The 18447-nt window shown below is 53.6% G+C and overlaps 5 protein-coding genes across 5 annotated transcripts; 3 read left to right on the top strand and 2 right to left on the bottom strand.

Annotated features, from left to right (window-relative positions):
• Positions 1 to 1871: 1871 nt before the first annotated feature.
• CTAM01_04395 (dihydrodipicolinate synthetase) lies at positions 1872 to 2843 on the top strand (the record flags this gene model as incomplete). The annotated part of the gene is made up of 1 exon (XM_060520425.1): positions 1872 to 2843. The coding sequence occupies one exon, from the start codon at positions 1872 to 1874 to the stop codon at positions 2841 to 2843; it is 972 nt and encodes a 323-aa protein (XP_060385070.1).
• Positions 2844 to 3441: 598 nt separating this feature from the next.
• CTAM01_04394 (FAD dependent oxidoreductase) lies at positions 3442 to 5096 on the bottom strand (the record flags this gene model as incomplete). The annotated part of the gene is made up of 3 exons (XM_060520424.1): positions 3442 to 3779; positions 3900 to 4859; positions 4943 to 5096. 3 exons carry the CDS (start codon positions 5094 to 5096, stop codon positions 3442 to 3444), a joined length of 1452 nt encoding a protein of 483 aa, XP_060385069.1.
• A 1555-nt stretch (positions 5097 to 6651) lies between these two features.
• CTAM01_04393 (glutathione peroxidase) lies at positions 6652 to 7245 on the top strand (the record flags this gene model as incomplete). Its single annotated transcript, XM_060520423.1, has 2 exons — positions 6652 to 6694; positions 6782 to 7245. 2 exons carry the CDS (start codon positions 6652 to 6654, stop codon positions 7243 to 7245), a joined length of 507 nt encoding a protein of 168 aa, XP_060385068.1.
• A 7521-nt stretch (positions 7246 to 14766) lies between these two features.
• On the bottom strand, positions 14767 to 15552 carry CTAM01_04392 (uncharacterized protein; the record flags this gene model as incomplete). The annotated part of the gene is made up of 2 exons (XM_060520422.1): positions 14767 to 15150; positions 15322 to 15552. 2 exons carry the CDS (start codon positions 15550 to 15552, stop codon positions 14767 to 14769), a joined length of 615 nt encoding a protein of 204 aa, XP_060385067.1.
• Positions 15553 to 17076: 1524 nt separating this feature from the next.
• On the top strand, positions 17077 to 17259 carry CTAM01_04391 (uncharacterized protein; the record flags this gene model as incomplete). Its single annotated transcript, XM_060520421.1, has 1 exon — positions 17077 to 17259. One exon carries the CDS (start codon positions 17077 to 17079, stop codon positions 17257 to 17259), a length of 183 nt encoding a protein of 60 aa, XP_060385066.1.
• Between the last annotated feature and the right edge of the window lie 1188 nt (positions 17260 to 18447).

Genomic DNA, 18447 nt, shown 5'->3' with positions numbered 1-18447 from the left:
TACCCCTCCGTGCCTGCTCCAACTCTGAAGCTAAGGTACCGTGGTACCTCCACTCATTCAAAGACACCCCACTTACCCTGCCAGGCATAGTTCTCTGCTTCCTATTGGAGGAACATCTTGGACGTAATTTCTCCGTCCACTCATTTGACTTCCATCTCCATCACTTCCAACCTTCTCCAACACTTCAACGACGCACAAATCCATGCCACTCCATACGCTTCGTATCGCCGGCCAGCCTCTCACATATCGTTGCAAAGAGGCTACAGCGATGCACTGCGCCATCTGCTAGATGCTCTACTGTTTCAGTGGCCTTACCGGTTCTCTCCCGCCGGCCACAGGCTGCGGTCATCGGAGCTGACCGGTAGCGATCCGGACTTGCTTAGAGAAAAGCCATCGCTGGCACAGAGCATAGTTTACTTGGCTCGTCTCCAGATACACAGCAAGACATCTTACCGAATTCACTTCTTGATGCTGACCGTAGGGTTTCAGTATCTTCTGAGCTGAACACCACTGCCGCCGTGGCTCTTGTCACTTTCCTCGTCTCCAATATGCCGCTTAGTGCGTCTACACTTCTGGCGGTGTCGATAGGTCAAAAGAGAGATGACAACGGAAAAAAGTTCAACTCATGCACGACGGGCGAGCAAACCCGAGACTGGGCTACCAATCGCCGGATGATTTGCCAGGCACCCTCCGGCCTGCAGCTGTGCATGTCCCAGTTCAGCGCTAATGCTCAAGACGGGCTTGACTAGCCTTGTGCTGCATGACCAGACGACAGCTCTCCCAATAATGCCATCTTTCTCATCACCGTCTGGTATTGCCCTCCACGCGCGTTTTCAGATTTCGGACACCACCCAGCCCTGTGCTGGTTGCCTCCGTGCAGATCTCGTGGCATTGGCGCAATCCATCTTCCCAGCAGATCCTGCCCACGACACAAGGCTACAGCTTACAGCAGATGCATCTTCCCTACCGTCTATTACCGGAGCCCACGGACCACAGACGTGGGTGGGCGATGTTGGATGGATCGGAGCTTCAAGGGAAGTCCCTTGCTTGTCTCGGATTTCCTTCGTCTTGTGACGTGTGACGACTGTCTTTTCTCGAAGTCTGCAAATACCCCGCCATGACTGAGAGCCCTGCCCAGAGGATTCCTCCTCAAAGTGGGACTGAAACGCAGCGAGCCGACTTCATCCTCACCAATGCTGTCCATATCTTCACTCAAGATATCTGCAAATATGTGAGCTTGACCATCATTATCCTAGTAGGCTAATGCGGGCCATCAAAGAGTAGGAATTGGACACCAAAAGCCTCATTGTTGAGCTACCTGGAAACAGGAACCGCTTGCCGCAGTACCGGCGATGCACCTCGTTTCTCTGCACACTCCACCCCCTTCTCCATTTCTCTTAGCGTTCTTCTCGTCTAGTTTCCGATTGCCCCTCCCCCTCCCTCCCCCAACTGGGGGTGCAAGGGAGCGTCCCAAGGTGGCCCCGTTGTGCAGTTGTTAGCTTCTCCGGTCTTGGCTTTGAGTCTACACGATGCTCGATAGTTCGGGCCAATGTCCACACGAGCAAGGCCCTCGCGACATGTCAAATATTTATTTCTAGACTCATCCCACCCCACGCGGGCTTGCTGATACTGGAACAAGCCCATTAGCTCACGGAAATCATCCCGTCCTCCTCGTCGTCTCTCTTCTTTCTCCCTCCTATAAATACAACACCGGTCTCTACTCGTCTCACTGGTAAGTATTACCTCTCACCTCTACTCACCAACCACACCACTCTTCTCTTGTGCTCTTCACCTCTACAACCTACCCCTCTCACTCACACTTTGCTCACAGCTCTCTCATTCATCCAGCTCACCCACCAAACCAGCCCATCATGACCGTCTCCAACGGAAGCAGTGGCGCTCGCCGCCCCCTCCCCGTCGGCATCTACGCCCCCACCATGACCTTCTTCGACCCCGAGACGGAAGATCTCGACATCCCTACCATCAAGAAGCACGCCGAGCGCCTGGCCAAGGCTGGTCTTGCCGGTCTGGTCGTCATGGGTTCCAACGGAGAGGCTGCCCACTGCACACGCGAGGAGAAGCTGGCCGTGACCAAGGCCACCCGTGAGGCTCTTGACGCTGCCGGCTTCCAGAGCACCCCCATCATTCTCGGTGCCACCGAGGGCAGTGTCCGCGGCACCATTGAGCTCTCCAAGGCCGCCCTCGAGGTCGGCGCCGACTACTCCCTCATCCTTCCCCCCTCCTACTTCCGCGCCCAAATGGACGAGCAGGCCATCTACGACTACTTCATCGCCGTCGCCGACCAGAGCCCCATCCCTCTTGTCCTCTACAACTACCCCGGCGCCGTCTCTGGCATCGACATGGACAGCGACCTGCTCATCAAGCTGGCGGAGCACCCCAACATCGTCGGCACAAAGTTCACCTGCGGCAACACGGGCAAGCTCACCCGCGTAGCCCTCGCCACCAACGCAAAGACCCCTTGGTCAGAAGGCTCCGGCTACATGGCCTTTGGCGGCATATGCGACTTCACGGCCCAGACCCTCGCCAGCGGCGGCAGCGGCATCATCGCCGGCGGTGCCAATGTCATGCCCAAGGTCTGCGTCAAGGTGTGGAACCTCTACTCGGAGGGCAAGAGGGACGAGGCCATTGAGCTCCAGAAGAAGCTCAGCCGCGGCGACTGGTTCCTGACAAAGGCTGCCATCGCGGGCACCAAGGGCGCCATCCAGAGCTACTACGGCTACGGAGGCTTCCCAAGACGGCCTCTGAGACGTCTGGAGAAGGCCCGTACCCTTTCTATTGAGGAGGGCATCAAGGAGGTCATGGACATTGAGAACTCCCTCTAATTGGAAGGTAATCTTCCTCGTTCTCATGATTTCATGCACTCATGAGAAATGATTTCAGCGTGCGGGCAACTTTTTTTGTGCCCGGCGTGACAGATGGTGGGGTAAACGTCCCCCTTCCCACCGATCACGGCGGTGGGGGTAGTTTCCCCGGGCTAGGTCTCGGAAGAATGTCCGGGGTGATGATGTGCCGAGCTCTTTGGCGTACCCCCCACCTCACTCTCACCAAGGTACCTAGCCTGACATAGCTCGAACTTTTTTGTCCTCATCCCTCCAAAAAGACACAAAGTGGGTTGGCATCTATCGATAGTTTTATAGGGAGTTTTTGGGCGCGGAAATAACGATTTGGGATGAGAGGTTGCATTTGTTGGTGCCATAGCCAACTTGGTACTCTTGCACTAAGAGGTGCGCATAGTCAGAGATATTGTCCTCGGGACCGAGTATCCTAGAGGAGCCTCATAATAGATTTTATGATTTTTTCAAATGACTATTCATGTTTCATTAATCATGCGTCTTTACCATGTTTTCTATACCATGCAGCAACGGTTCCAGTACCAAATTGCGCTTCCACTGCATGTCTGCGTTAAATATCACAGACCACCTAGACTCTATACCGCCTCGGATCCAGCTCCGAGATATCGGCGCTGGCCGTCTTGCCGTCGAGTATATACTCGGACATGAGTTTTCCCGTCGCGGGACCGTTCTGGATGCCCCAGCACGTGTGGCCGGCCGCGAGCCATAGGCCCGGGACCGATGTCGCGCCGATGAGGGGGCCAGACTCGTGTTGGGGCAGGTAGCACGCCTGCTTCGCCTTGACGGAGGCGGCTGCCAGGGCGGGGCTGACGGTGGCGATGTACGAGATGATGTCGTCGCAGTTGGCTTCGTCTACTTGGACCTTGTCTGCTGTGTCTGGGAGGGGTGCGTCTTCATCTGGTTCGCCTAGAGTGTGGGGAGTATTGCCGTAAGCTTTGTGTCTTTGATGACTTGGGGTTTGGTTTTTGAATATGTCTAAGGGGAAGGGACGGGAAGGGACGGGAAGGGGGAAAGGGGGCAACGAACCACATGCATACACCTCGCCATACGGCCGCGCATAAATCTCCGGGTCGACGACGCGCTTGTGTTTTCTTTTTTGTCCTTTGCTGACCCGGTGCTCCGGCACAAAGTCGGCCGGGAGCCTGATGCTGGTGAAGACGGCGTAGGGGCTCACGTCGGCGTTGTAGACGACACTGTGGGCCCGCAGGCCCGTGACTTTAGACCGCGGCAGCAGGCGACCGGTCCACGGCCCCGCGGACACTAGGACGTCCGTCACGTCGTCGATCGTCCGGGTCTCGTTGGACTCGCGATCAAGGTACTCGACGCTCTTGACGCCGCCGCCGCCGCCGCCGCCGCCGCCGCCACCGCCTGCGCTCTCACCGGAGATAATCCTCTTCAGCTGCGCGTTGGTCCGCACCTCGACGCCCTTTTCCTGCGCCAGCGCCGCCATGGACGTGGTGAAGTCGTAGGGATGCACCTGCGCCGTCTCCGTCGCTCCGGGCCTGCCCATCTCGGCGTACGTCTCGACAGCGGCCCGATCGATCCAGTCGAGGTCCCCCGGCACGACGCCGCCCGAATCTCGCAACATGGCCTCGGCGGCCTCGTCCTGCTTCGGCAGCCTTTCCCACCCCTTTTCCTGCTCGCCTTCGTTGGCGCCAGGCACGGCAGCCTCAGGTTTCACGGCAGCTTGTTTAATGTTCTCGAGCGTCTGCTTCGTGACGCGGGCCTCGAAGCTGCCGCAATTGACGCGCCGGTAGCCCCATCTCTTCTCGCCGCCGTGCTCCGCGGCGAGCTCCTTGTGCAGGCGGTAGGAGAGTGGAACGAGGCAAGACGGGTAGGCCCAGAGGGCGAGTAGGCCGCCCGCTTTGCCAGAGGCGCCTGAGGCGATGGCAGTGGCCTCGAGGATTGTGATGCGATGGAGGGCAGGGTTGTATTTCGGGTGTCTTGTGAGGAAGTAGGCCGTTGTGGAACCGATGATGCCGCCACCTGCAAAGTGGCCATGCCCTTGATGTCAGTCTACTTAAAGTGGCGACGACGACGAAGACGACCCTGTTGTGTAGTAGACGTACCGACGATGACAATGTTGCGCTTTGCTTGGGGATCCATGGCTGGCAAGGGCGGTGTTAGTGTCGACAGGGCCTCTTCCTCGAGTATCCGTCTTGCAGTGTCGAGTTGTCGTTTCTCGCGCCGCTGCTTCTTCGTCTTCTTCCTGACGGCGGGCATTTCGTCACCCCGTGGGGCGGCCGTGTCCTGCTTGACCCTGAGCTCCTTGAGGGGCACGGTCCGTGGCGGGGTAAGTTCCTTATCGATAGCGCGTGGTGACGGCGGCGGAACGTTGATAGAACGAGACCGCGACCGGGCTGCAGCCCCCCCTCTTCAAGGTACTTTGGAGCAGGTATCCGTATCTGTTGGTAGCGGGTTGCAGTAAAGTCTCGAGCAGCCTGGCGTGATTCGGGTGATTCGCGTACTGGTGATTGGGAAAGATTGCGCTGAGAGAGACCGGGGCGGCAATTGGCTCAGGGTCGACCTTGCATTCCAAATACGGAAATCACCTCGGCGAGGGAGCTATGACGGAACAAGCATTGATCCGCCTCGGCTCGGCTGCGTACTGCTTAGTAATTGACAATCGATGGGTGGCCAAATACCGATAACGTTATGAGCCGGTCTGGCGTGGCTGCGTGAGCCCCTCCATTGGATTTGAGATACCTACCTAGCCTCCCCGGCTGTTCGGTGCTCTTGCCTCGACTCGGGCAGTCTGCCGCCACGGAAGACCCGGACTTCAAAGTTGGTGCTGAACAAACTCGCAAAAGTCGATGCTTCAACACCCATCTGGACTGGCCGACTCGGGCACCGGAACAACAAATTCAGCCGACTGGCTCCACTCTCACATGAAGAGCCGGGTCTCGCGTTCGCTTCATCAATCCGAAGTAGTGATTCAGTATTGACAAGCTGATGAGTTGCCAGAGATGATGTCTTTTGGTTGACTTCAAGCGAGAATCCTGGGAACAGAGCTTACTGTATGAGTTGCGCTTTGTAGGCAATGCACTGTTGATACACATCTATCTACCTACCAGTGTCACCAGCGACCAAAGACAAGCTGTTACATTGGCATGTCTAGATCGAAACAAAACGGAACCAGGACATGCCGTCCCGTACCTCGGCCTATGCAGAGCTTGTCGACCCTCCCGCATCCATCGTGACGGGGCCCCACTTTCGACCGAAGACCCCGTCGTACCCCTCTTGTTCTGGCCCATTCGAGGTGTCAAAGTGCAGCTCTGTGGAGGCATTGGAAGTGTGATGGTGCAACACTAACGGTAATGGAAGGTATCCGTAGGTAATTACGGAATACTGTGTACGCATACGTGGTACCTGGGTCTGTTGGTGTGGCTTCGATGCGAGTGCACGCCCGTGCCCGGGGACCCCATTGGAAACCGGATTGAAACTTTGTCCCGGCAGCACCACTGGCGAAGGGAACAGGCGTGACAGGAAAGGACGACGCACTTCCCTTCCCGTCCGTCCCTGCATCACCCAATCCCTCCCTCGTGGCGTCACGCATGGCATGTTTCGTCAACTACATACCAGAGCCTTCTCTCTCAAAACAACTTCCACTGCTGCTTCCGTAGCTGTGCATCATCCAAGACTTTTTCTTCCCTACATCTACTCGCTCAAAACTTGTGCATCATCGCCGGACCGACCGCAACTAATCAACAAGATCCAATTGCGGGGTAATTCTAGAGCTATTGCAGAACAGCAACGCCAAATTCACACAACCGCAGCAATGGCTTCCGCAACAGGCTTCTACGACTTCAAGCCCTTGGACAGTATGTGTGATTCCCATTGTTGCGTGATAACAAATCAATCACCTTGAAAACGGTTTGGCTGACATGCATTCTTCTCCTCCAAAACAGAGCGCGGCCAAGAGGTCCCCCTCGCCGACTACAAGGGCAAGGTCGTCCTCGTCGTCAACACCGCCTCCAAGTGCGGCTTCACCCCGCAGTACGCCGGCCTCGAGAAGCTCTACAAGGACATCAAGGAGAAGCACGGCGACGACTTCATCGTCCTCGGCTTCCCCTGCAACCAGTTTGGCGGACAGGAACCCGGCTCCGACGACGAGATCCAGAATTTCTGCCAGGTCAACTACGGCGTCTCCTTCCCCATCATGCAAAAGATTGACGTCAACGGCGATGCCGCCAACCCCCTCTTCCAGTGGCTCAAGGAGGAGAAGCCCGGCATCATGGGCCTCAAGCGCATCAAGTGGAACTTTGAAAAGTTCCTCGTCGGCCGCGACGGCCAGGTCAAGGGCCGCTGGGCCAGCACCACCAAGCCCGAGAGCTTGGAGAAGCCCATTCTTGACGAGCTGGAGAAGAAATAAACGCGAAAAGGAGAGAATGATACCCAGGGCGCGTTTAGCTACGGACCTATGAGGGCTATGTTGTGCTTTGTCTGGGACATCCGAGCCATACGCACAGGTCTTGTAGTATAGTTGACAAGCGCCCTACTCCCTTCGGTTTAGTATAGTACGGAGGATAATCAACAATATGAACCACTGTAGTGATTTGTTTTGTTACACGTCTGTCTGAAGCATTCGCAGTGTTTGAAGACGAGGTGGCAGTCATAGGATGGCCTCAAAACGTGACATTCGTAGGCTTGGATAGCTTCACCTCATGTTTTCTGTATGACATGCACAGGCTGAATGATGCTTTTTGACTGAAGATTACTTCTAATTCCTTCGAGAGCCATAGATTTTGTCTTGTACCTTTAAAATTTAGGCTAGGAGTTATGATAGGCAATATGATGGTGGATTTGCGTATGATGAAATACACACGCCTTTCCTTAGACCATTACTGAGGTGATTCCTCGCATTCCCAAATAGTCGAGCCATCGGGTCCTTCTTCATCTCATTCAAGGAATGACTGAAATCCACCCAATACTTGCTGTTCTTTGAAATCTATCCTCGTCACTTTGTGAAACTGATTCCGGTAAACATCAGCCATGAAAGTTGCTATAGTCAACGCAAACTTATTCGAGATGAAAACCCCAAGTGATCATAACCATCTTTAGGATGAATCAAACTTTTGTGATAGTTTGATAGAAGACACTAGGGTTTCGAGGCCGGTTGAAAGACTCTCCAGCGTTGCATGGCTTCTTCTTTGAATGGCTTGTTGGCGTTGGCTGCTGCAGACTTGATGAGGGAGAGAAAGCAGGACTTCTCTTGGCCATTATACGAGGCTTGAGAAAGACATAACCTGTCATACTCGACGGGATATGTATCTCACTTATCTCCTCATTGCGGTAGAAAGCGAAAGAATGGATAGATTTGTCGATTACCTAGTCGCTGAATATCTCCATCCTAGACATCCACAATGCTGAGATGCCGCACTACTGGATACCAAGCTGAACAATCATGACGCATGCAATGCTCAGTTTAACACTGTCTACTTCAATCTAAGTGAGTCTTCGTTGTATGCAAACGACATGAGGGAAACTACGTCACTACAAGATGGACGACTCGCGCGTAGCTCCTGCCCAGGTGTCGTCGTCAAATCGCTTTCGAGGAAGATCTATGCCATTTGTTGCCTACCCGATGGAGATAATGAAAGGTATTCTTGCCGCTTCACTTCGTGGAGTCGTTTTCAGAGTAATAGCAATTCGTGGTATATTTTCCAGCCTCAAGGGATTCGGTGACTGATTCTTTGCCGCCTTGCACGAGGGGCTTCGTTTCTGTTATTGGTTCTTCCAATGGATTATTCGCTGTTGTATGGAAAGAGTAAAATGGCAAGTGAATCACGGCGATCTCAATCTGTGTTTGTGAGACAGCTGGTATACGGGAAGCTCTGTTGACCCTCAAGGTCCTCAGGGACCTTGACTGCCGTCTTAGACGGGTGAGTACACGTCAAAGTAACGCGCTTCTTCTGGTACAATAGTGAGCCACTAGTCGGCGTCAAATTGTATGCCGTCTCTCTTGAGTAACCGTCGTCCTTGAAGAAGACGGAACGATCAGTGTTGGATTGGAAGATGGGAATTAGAAGCCGTCGCGTAAGTAGACTCCAACACTTGTGACCCAGGACATTGACAGAGATACCATACGAAAGTCCAACCTGATATTTGCGTCTCGCAACCCATGTTTCTTTGTAAAGCACACATATGTTGAAGTGACTAAATAATAGTCAGCTGGTACAGAGTTAGACCAAATTGCTTCTAAGGGGCCATTATTCTGTGACAGTTCCCTTGAAGTCTGTATCCAATTAGGATCGATCTAAGCAGCCAGTCAAGCCCCGAACCCATGATCCATCAAGTATAAGGCTCTATTACCGTACATTGTTGTCACTTAAGAGCATACTCTCTCCTACTATTACTTCCAAGTGGTTTCTTGTCTTGTATCGCATTGTTTCAATCAACATCTCCTAGTTACAAACCATCAGCTACGGGCGACATTCTAGACGTTATTCTGCAGGCGGAATATACCAGACTTTGGCGCGACCTGAAACCCGTGCATGGATGCAGATGGGCTATGCTCACATGTATCAGAATGGGTCTGCCTCTAGGGCTGTATAAAGCCAGGCTCATTCCCTACAAGTAGTCGGATAGCCGTATGACTATTTATACCTAGTGTTACAAGTCAAGAAGCAACAATTTTCACTAGACTCTACTGAGATACGTAGCTCCTTAACATGTTCACGGAAGTCGTTTAAAACTATATGTCTAGGCTTGATCTAGAGAAATGTCCCTCCGATATTGGAACCATGGTCAGGACTCCGAACGTTAGATACTTTATAAATCAAGGTCTCAACGAGCGTGGAGGCTCGAGCCATATGTCGACGCGAAGTCACTCGTAAACCTTCCTTAACACTTGGAAGCCCATGTTGACTAGACAGAGGCGAACTCGGTATTTGAATAGCAGTGTAGGGAATGATCGAGAGTCTACTTCGATACGGAAATTTAGTCTTAGAAGTAAGTCACGATCAAGCTTCAGAGGTTGAGCTGAGCTCCAACTAATCCGCATCCTGAGTTATGAATCATGGCCTTTACATTAGAGACGGGATGACGACCCGAGACAGAGTAGATTGTAAGGAACACGTCTGTCTTCGTACTTGCAAACTAGGATAGTCCCAACCAATATGAACGATCCGGGGCCTCAAGTTTTTATCGGAATCAGAGAAAGCGTTATACATCAAGCCACGGAAACATCGGGACTATACCATAAGCCATGGCCAGGGCGAATATCGTACAGATATCAAGTTAAGGCCTAAAGATAATTACAAAGCGTATACGACTATCAGTAATCATGTGCAAACGGGATCTCCAATGCATGGCATTTAATTTGCTACAGATGCCTACTAAGCCCAAGACAACACTCGTTGGTACGCGAGACCGCCGCGACGAAACAGAGCTTCAACCTTCCAATTCATCTCACTATCTCTCCTTTCTCAAAACCCAGAAGACAGAAACAGATATTTTGCCATATGCCGCCACGCAAATGAAACCAGAAACCCCCCACGGCACGCGACTCACCGCCACACAAGGCTCCATCACCACTGCCTCATCTCGTCCCACTGCAAACCAAACAGTGGGAAAGCCAAGATTTGCCCCCTCGTGGGCGTGCAGAGACATAGAGAGACACAGAATCGTGTAATCTGGCTCACGCCCCCCTGGGTCGTGCGCTCTTTTTTTTTGCGGCATTGCACAAATGCACAATGCGCCTGTCAAGAAAGACCCCCATCCTCGACTCCATAGTACCGGTGAAGTTATGGGACTTCATCGCGTGCCCAGGTGCCCAATGCTTCTCGCTTGAAGAGCACACGCCCCCAAGTGCCGGAGACGATCAAGTAATAGAAACTAGGTTGGCCATGTCGTCCTTTCTTTTCCTACTTCTTCTTTTGCTTCATCTTGCCTGCCGTGTCACTGTAACGCCAGATTCGCCTCGGACCTACAGATGCAAAGGCAAGGCTCGGGAGACGGTGGGAGGCAACAAACGTGAAAAATGCCCAGGCAATGGCGCGAAGCGGGACGAACGAACTTTTGACGAGCAGGGGAAGGGGAAAGATGTAATGAGAAAGGAAGCAAAGTAAAATAAGAAGGAAGAGGGTATTTTGGTTAGTGCTGTATAACGCCATTCAAAGAGAGAATTGCGGAAGTTACAGAATTTTCTCTTCACTCGTAATTCTATCAACAATGACCAAGAGCAACACGAGAACACTGATTCCAGAGCCGCCGACTTGGCTTTCCCATGCATATCCGTATTATTGGATATCCTCATTCCTTCTCGACATGTGCGGTAACACCAGGCGGGACTTTCACCAGGAGCTTGGTCCACTCCGGCCGGTACTGCCACTGCTTGTTTTTTTGTAATTCTTCATGCTTGTGAAAGTTGACAGTTGCAGCCAAGACATGGAACCTACAGAGGTACAGTAGTACCAGTAACATGCAATTGCCGCTTCACTTTGAGGTCTATCTGGATCCATCCAAGATCGGGTGATGAACCCCAAAACCACAACAACAGTGAAGCCATTATTGTTATTAGGGGGGCGGCGATCTTGCGTGCCATTGTGAAGCACCCGAGCCCCGTTTGCGGGCCGGCAACGGCTACGGAGAGAGGAGGGGCGACAAAAAGATCCTGGGGCCGGTCTCGAGGTCTAGACATCGATATCTGATGGACGCAACACACACAGAGAGAGAAAGGTCCAGAATTTCTAATTACAATTTGGACCTCGAAAGAAGGTGTGGCGATGGAGCACTACCACTACCCACAGATGGCAAGAAACGTCGTCCGATGTCGCGGATCAGCGAATCGATTTTCCTCCTGGGGAGGACGCACATCTCGAGGTGGTGGAGGGAGGGGAGAGGTGTGACTTCTGATATGAATGGGATGCCCACAAATGCGCAAGCAAGAGTCGTCCGCGTCAGAGACCGAGAATCTCTCACCATCTTCAGCGAAGCTTAGGTAGATCTCGAGAAAGGTCACGCTTTGCTGTAGTCGCCGCCCAGAGCCCAATGGTGGGAAAGGGAAAAAGGGTTCAGAAGGCTAGACCACCACCACCCCTTCTTTCTCAACTTCATCTCATTGGGTCGAAGCAAGTAGAGCATCGCCGGGTAGGGTTGCATACATGGAGTTCATTCTCTGTCTCTACTTCTTTATGACAAGCATCGAGACATGACCCAGCTCTTTTTCGCAGTAAAGTCGGAGAAGAAGAGACGAGACTGGGAAAGTCTACCCAAGCGAGAAACGTCCGAGGGGTAAACAAAAGAACCTCATCACCTTTAGCCTGCGTGACAAGTTGACGCCGTCCGAATTTCGTAAAAACAGCCTCCTGACAGGTAACCTGACAGGAAGACCCGGAAAAAGGGTCCTGTGGGATGCTTGCTCATGGTAGGTACCTTTCTTTACTGCGTATCACAAGTACGGGTAGACGTCTGCGGAGAGCCATAGCTTGCAAGAACAAGCACAACAAATGCCCACTACACCCGAGCGTACATGATGTGCGTCCCATTCCCCCTCGCGCGCCGCACCCCTGTGCCGATGCGGGCCTGCGGCAGCCGGGCTGGGAACTTTTGTGGAAGCCAAGCGGGGGGTCGTGGCCGCACCACCACACACACACTCCTCGCAGTCGCAGCAAGAAGAACCACCCCCGCATGGTCCTGGTTCCTACTTCTCCATCGGATCCAAATCAGGCAAATAGCTCGAGGACTTGGGGTGTGTGGGGGCAGAGAGGTCTACTGCGTAGTTAGGGAAAAGGCTGGCCAGTCTAGTGTACTGCGTAGCAACTTCACACTTCAGGTTTCCTGCGACTGACGTATCTCTCTCTCACACTCACACAAGCTGTTGCCCAAGGTAAAGAAGGCACATCGAAGTGGGATGAGAGGTGATTAGGTAGGCAGGGTACGGCCGCCGGCAGAGAGGCGCTTGAATTCCTCGCATACGGTTCCTGGAAAAGAGGGAACGCAAGGCACACACTTTTGTTCATACGTACAACACACCTACCTCGGGGATACTGCCGCAGTCGACCTCTCTGGGGGCCCAGCCACGATCTTCATTTTCGAGTACGTGTGAAACGCCACATGATGGGACCTGGCAAGGAGTGACCTGTGGTGTGAACAACAGCACATTGCCTCGAAAGGCGAAAGAACAGGCAAGGAAGCGAGGAAAACCAAGGGCCCCCGACCACTCCCGATGAGATCCTCCCCCCTCTAATCTTGAACGAAGCGAAAGCCGCGGTCGGCAAACCGCCAAGAAAAGGGACTCGAGATAGCGTGCCGGCTAGCCCTTTGACGTCGACATCGTCCATGGAAACGACCGTGAGGCTAACTCGTCCATGCCAGCGTGTTAAAGGTGAGTTGGATGCGGGGAAAACGACGGTCAACGAACCCGCATTAAGGGCCTCGTCCGCAGAACCACCCCCTTCCCTTGGCCTTACATCGATACTCCGTACATGCAAATCGCCCAACGGTCGAAGATGCTTGAATGGCAAAAGACCGCCTTCCCGCCTCCGCTGATCTGGTTGTCTCCGCGTATGCTGTGAAGGAAGGGGTCGTTTGGCACGCGTGACATTGGCATTAGCAAATTCGAGGTCCATCTTTAGTCATGGCGTCCTGTCAACGACCTCACTGTCGGTAATCGTGCAAGACTAGCTTGATGCTGGGGCAAGGGAAAGCAATGGCCACGGAATGCCACCCCGATCCAATTTGCGGGGAAAGAAAGTTGCACGAGACGAACTGAAGGGCACGCGACGAGCTTAACTTGCCTTGACTGTTTGGCCCAGACCCCCGACCTTCAAAGTCCCGCTTGGCGAACCCTTGAAAAGAGAGAGAAAGAGAGGCATATACAGATCCCTAGACATGTGAGTGAGCGGCGGTAAGAAGATCCTTCCTATGTGCTAGAACGTAAGGGCAGTGTGCATTCAACTCAGCCCCCGGCCGGAGTCGCCTCTACGATGAAGTGGCTTCGCAGTATCTCAGTTACTTGCCAGGGACAGGCAGCCTGCAGTTTTCCAGAAGTGTAGCGATAGCCTTGAGCATACTTCCTTGGGCCGAGTGATCAACAAGTTCGAAATAGCCTGATGTACACTCATGAGGTTGCCGCGGCTCAGTAGACCGCGTTCTACTTGCACAGGAACCGATAGTCCAGATCGGCCAGGCATCGAACGACAGACGAGGCTGCGGCTGCGTAATCGTAATTGTGCCGTTCGTCGTTACGAGCAGGCCACTGCATCAGGACCGATTAGTATAGACTAAAATAAAGGCCTGATGATTGCCACCAGTGGGCTCGAATCGGACACCCGACATATCGGCCTGAGGAAGAGTCAGGCTGTTGCCTTCCGAACCCTCCACAACTTTCCTTACCGATAGAGTTGCAAACACTGGAGGTTGAACGACGGCGTTCTCTTTATGAAGTCTACTCCACCCCACGGTCTCTGATGGATGCTATTGGAGGCGGTCGTTGGCGCTTGTCATTCGCTAGTCCCAGGGACCACGCTTGTCTCTGTTAAGATGATGATTGCAACGTTGCAACGCCAATAAGATAGCGGCAAATCGTTCAAGGTCCGAGGCGTGAGGCGAGCCGATTCGACGAGAGGTGATGAGTAGACACCGATGGGGGATGATCATGACATCTAGACACTGACAGAGCGTAAGGAGAGCAAGGAAGAAGGGGAACGCGGGGACTGGTATGAGCTTACGGAATCCAGTTTGCCAGAATCTTTTCCATGTTTCCTTCTTTTTCGCAGCTGTACGCTACATAAACACATCCATGCTCCGAAAGAGCCCCGAGGATAAGACTAGGGGTAAACCCGACATTGACTGGGGCTTCTGAACACACCGGACATCGAAGCGACCTTGCCAAACAGCCGCCGTTGTCAGTGCTGAAGCAAATTTCCGAGCAGGGATCGCGGCAGGCGCTTTAGCTCATGCCAGAACCAGTCGGTGGAAAAAGTCTGGTAAGATTTCGATGCTCAAGAGGAGAGAAAAGCAATTGGCGGCTCGACCGACCAGGATTGATATGAAGCAGGGGTTCTTGAGCCAGAGCCAGAGCCAGCTGGCAGACCACCCATTTTCCACAACAGCGGCGGCGCGGGATGATGGATCGGTATGGGCATGTCATCATCAAAAGGCCAGACTCACGCTGTTGTCGAAGGGGTACGATGACGTCCCAGGTGCTTTCTTGAGCAGGAACGGTTGAGTGATGCGTGGCCGCCTGCACAATGATCTGATCAAGCTTTAGAGAAGAGTGATGTAGGTACGTGGTGTATACGTGCTCATCCTGCACCAGACCATTCATGGAGCCCTGACAAGCGCCTTAATGTCAATCCCGATAGAAATGGAGAGAGAACGATCAGTCCCAGGCGGAGATGGTTGGGGGTCACCCCTCTACGGAGTACTCTTACCTTCACCGGCTGGCCTAGCGTGGAATCGAGGGGCAGGTTCTAGGGTATTGATGAAGTGGCGGTGGGCTCACTCTCACTTGAGAAACAGCGACAACAGCGTGCGGTGTAGCGTCCAGAGTCCATAGTCCACTCCGTAGAGAGGCCTTCCTGACCCTGACCCTGCCACCCAGTAAACAGCTTTGATTTGGGCACCAATGGTCAAACCGCCAGTGTTGACAAACCGCATCATGTTGCTCCGGTACCATACGGAAGAGAAGTCTGCCCATGGCCGCCAACCTAGACGTCGTCCACAAAACCGGCATGATGTGTGTGAGTGTCTCGGGAGATGGTGTTGGCGGTCGTAACAACCCGCATCCAATCACATTGCTCGAGCCTGATAGAGTTAAGCTGGCATCAGGGGTGCTGAAGGAGTGATGGTTGGGTGGAAGTTGACCATGTAGGACGAACGGTTCTCTGCACGAGCGAACGGCGGCGCCCACAGCACTACCTAATCGCGAGGTAGAGGGACGCAAACCAATCGTTGACCAAGCAGATACGGAGACAAGCCACACGTCCCGAGACCGAACATTGGGGGTGGGGGGATACATTGAGCGAAAAGGAAGCAGATGACGGCAGCGAGGCGGGCTTGAACAGGATCCTTCTTTCAACTGGTTACCTATGGTTGGCTGTTTTTGGCCGGAGCAGTTCGCGCGTTGCGGTGAACGAACGAACGGTTTAACGGTTGACGGATGACGGATGACGGGAGGCGCACACTTGGAGACGGCAAAGTCGATTTTAACTCGCCGACGGGGGGATGAGCCGGTCACCGCGCTAACGGCTGGCTTGAGGACTTTTTGCATCGAGTGAGGCTTAGACCACCCCCCTGACTGTGTGAAATGGCGTTTGGAGAGCTTCTCTGCATGCTTCCTCGGTCCTTCTAGCGCTCCGAACTGCATCCTTCGCGCTAGGCGGGAAGTGTATCGTTGCTCTGTTCAGACTGTTCTGGAATAGGGTTGGTGCTATCCGTACCTGCGACTGCTAGAGGCTGCTTCTCTGAGTTTAGAGTGCAGCAGGAGAGGAAGCTGGCGAAATTCTCTTGACGACGTCGCCCTCTTGGGTGACATCAAGAAGAAGCCAAACCATGTGCGATGGTTCTCTGCTCTCTGGATACGATATCAGAGATACGGAAGATGAAGTGGTCCAAGTTTGAACTGCCCTTCTAGGCATCGTCCGCGCTTCTGCTGCACCGTCTCGTCATCGGCGTGGGTTGGGACCATGTAGCAATGACATGTCTCACGATGGTTGTCGAATGCACGTCAACCAGACTCCTGGACGCGCTTCTCCCGACATGCCGTCTCGCGTAGCCCCAGTCTTGCGGTAGTTGGGCAAGCGGGAGTCAGAACGGCAATGCAAAACCATGGGGGTTGATCTTCTCATTGTCCTTTCTGAGAAGGAGACTCTTTGCCAACCTGCTGTTCTTGGAACTTGTTTGTGAAGCCAATATTCTGTGCATGGGCACTTTGAAGTGCTCAGTATCAATACCCGCAGAGTAGACCAAGTCTCAGCTCTCAGGGGCAAGCCGCAGCAGGCATCGTCATGAATCGCGGGCTGCAGCTTCACGGAGGGTCGTGAATATGCCTTTCTTGGCTGCAATGATTTATTGCTCTGCAAACGCTTCTCTCGAGTCACTTAGGTTGCGTTGGGGGCTTCCTCTAGCCAAGTTTAAGCGTGGCTGAAGCCGTATTCTGCCAATTCTCCGGAACCTGTAAACCGCTCTGTGCTCAAATCAAATCAACTTGGGCAAAACCCTTTATTTTACCCTTCCGGGCTCCCAGGGACAAGGGTTAATGGCATTCAAGGCCTATAGTGTTGATCAATGTCGGTGGTTAGGGGTCGCAGGGACGCAGGAGGTGTCGGTCGGGTCCGAAGTGGGCTCTGAGGACAACCTCGGGGCGCGGATTGGATACTATCAAAATAGCAGAGATGGAGAAGGGAACGGCCGAGACTCGCAAATAGGGGAAAGCATGTGATGGATGGAGACGGCCGACGTTGAGCAAAGAGCTGGGGCGACCTCCGGCTAGCCCCACGATGGCGATCCCGTCGCTCTGCCGCACTCAAGGCTGGCTGATAGGATCCTGCTGTTGGTTTCTCAATCTCTCAGGGCTGCGTTGATATTGATCCTTCAAGGGTTGTTCTTGACGAGGTTGGATTCCGAAAAGAGCGCGAACCGGTGCACCTGGCTCTCGCGGGCGAAGCGAGCTAAGGCTATGGGGGCGTGCGGTGTCAGTGCGGACGTTTGTCATCTGGACCAACGCAACGTCAGCCAGCATTAGTTGTTAGGTCCTGGGTATCCTGAGGTGAAGCCCGGGGTGTCAAAGTGGACGGACGTCCCTGGGACCGTGACAGCGGCGCTACTCCTGCAAGATTTGAGACACGAAGAACCGGCGAGGAGGTATCTGTACTTGGACAACTGGATCCTAGGCGCCTTTGGCATGCTGTGATCAAGGAATCAGGCAGGCCAAAAAGCCAAGGCCGTCAGGTCCGGAAGAAGGGGAATTGTGTCAACCAGCATCGGAGAGATCGATACATCCGCATCGTGTCAGGCAGGCAGGCCTAGGGCCTGGCGGAAGGGCAATAATACTAGGACGGACTATTGCTGCTGATTTCAGTCACACTACCGCGAATGTGTGTTTGCGGTGTTGATGTCGCATGATATTGGTAGGCTGTACGGATAGCTAAAGTGAGTTGAAGGTGCAAAATGTCATCAGCGGCGCAAGCGAGGTTGACGAGGGGTTCATGGGACGGCGGCGACAGTTGAGGCCAAAGCAGCTAGGTGGACTTTCTGCGTTGCGACGGTCTGTACGACCAGTCTCGGCAGTCGGGATGGCGGTTCAGAGACGTGCAGTAACCCATTACTAAGTGTGATGAAAAGTGTGGGTAGCATGTACCGCTTGACCAAGAGCGCTAAACGACGTTGAGTTCGAGGTGAGGTGAGAGAGACAGAGGAGGCTCGGATCCCGGTGACGAGATGTGAGGTTCGAGATGGTACTGTAGAATCGGATTGTGAGGTTCTTTGCAAAGCTTCCAGAACGCTCGACGCCCGCTGCCCCCTCCCCTCTTTCTCACTTCTCATCCTTTCCTTCCCTTCTTCCTCTTTTCCATTGCCTCGAGTTACCGAAGGAAGCCGTCGGCCACCGATGGATAAGAAAGGCAGAAGG

Source organism: Colletotrichum tamarilloi (assembly GCF_030869305.1).
Source record: "Colletotrichum tamarilloi strain Tom-12 chromosome Unknown Scaffold_10.1, whole genome shotgun sequence".
NCBI lineage: Eukaryota > Fungi > Ascomycota > Sordariomycetes > Glomerellales > Glomerellaceae > Colletotrichum > Colletotrichum tamarilloi.
The sequence above is the reverse complement of the archived record's forward strand: the minus strand, read 5'-3'. Positions and strand labels throughout refer to the sequence as shown.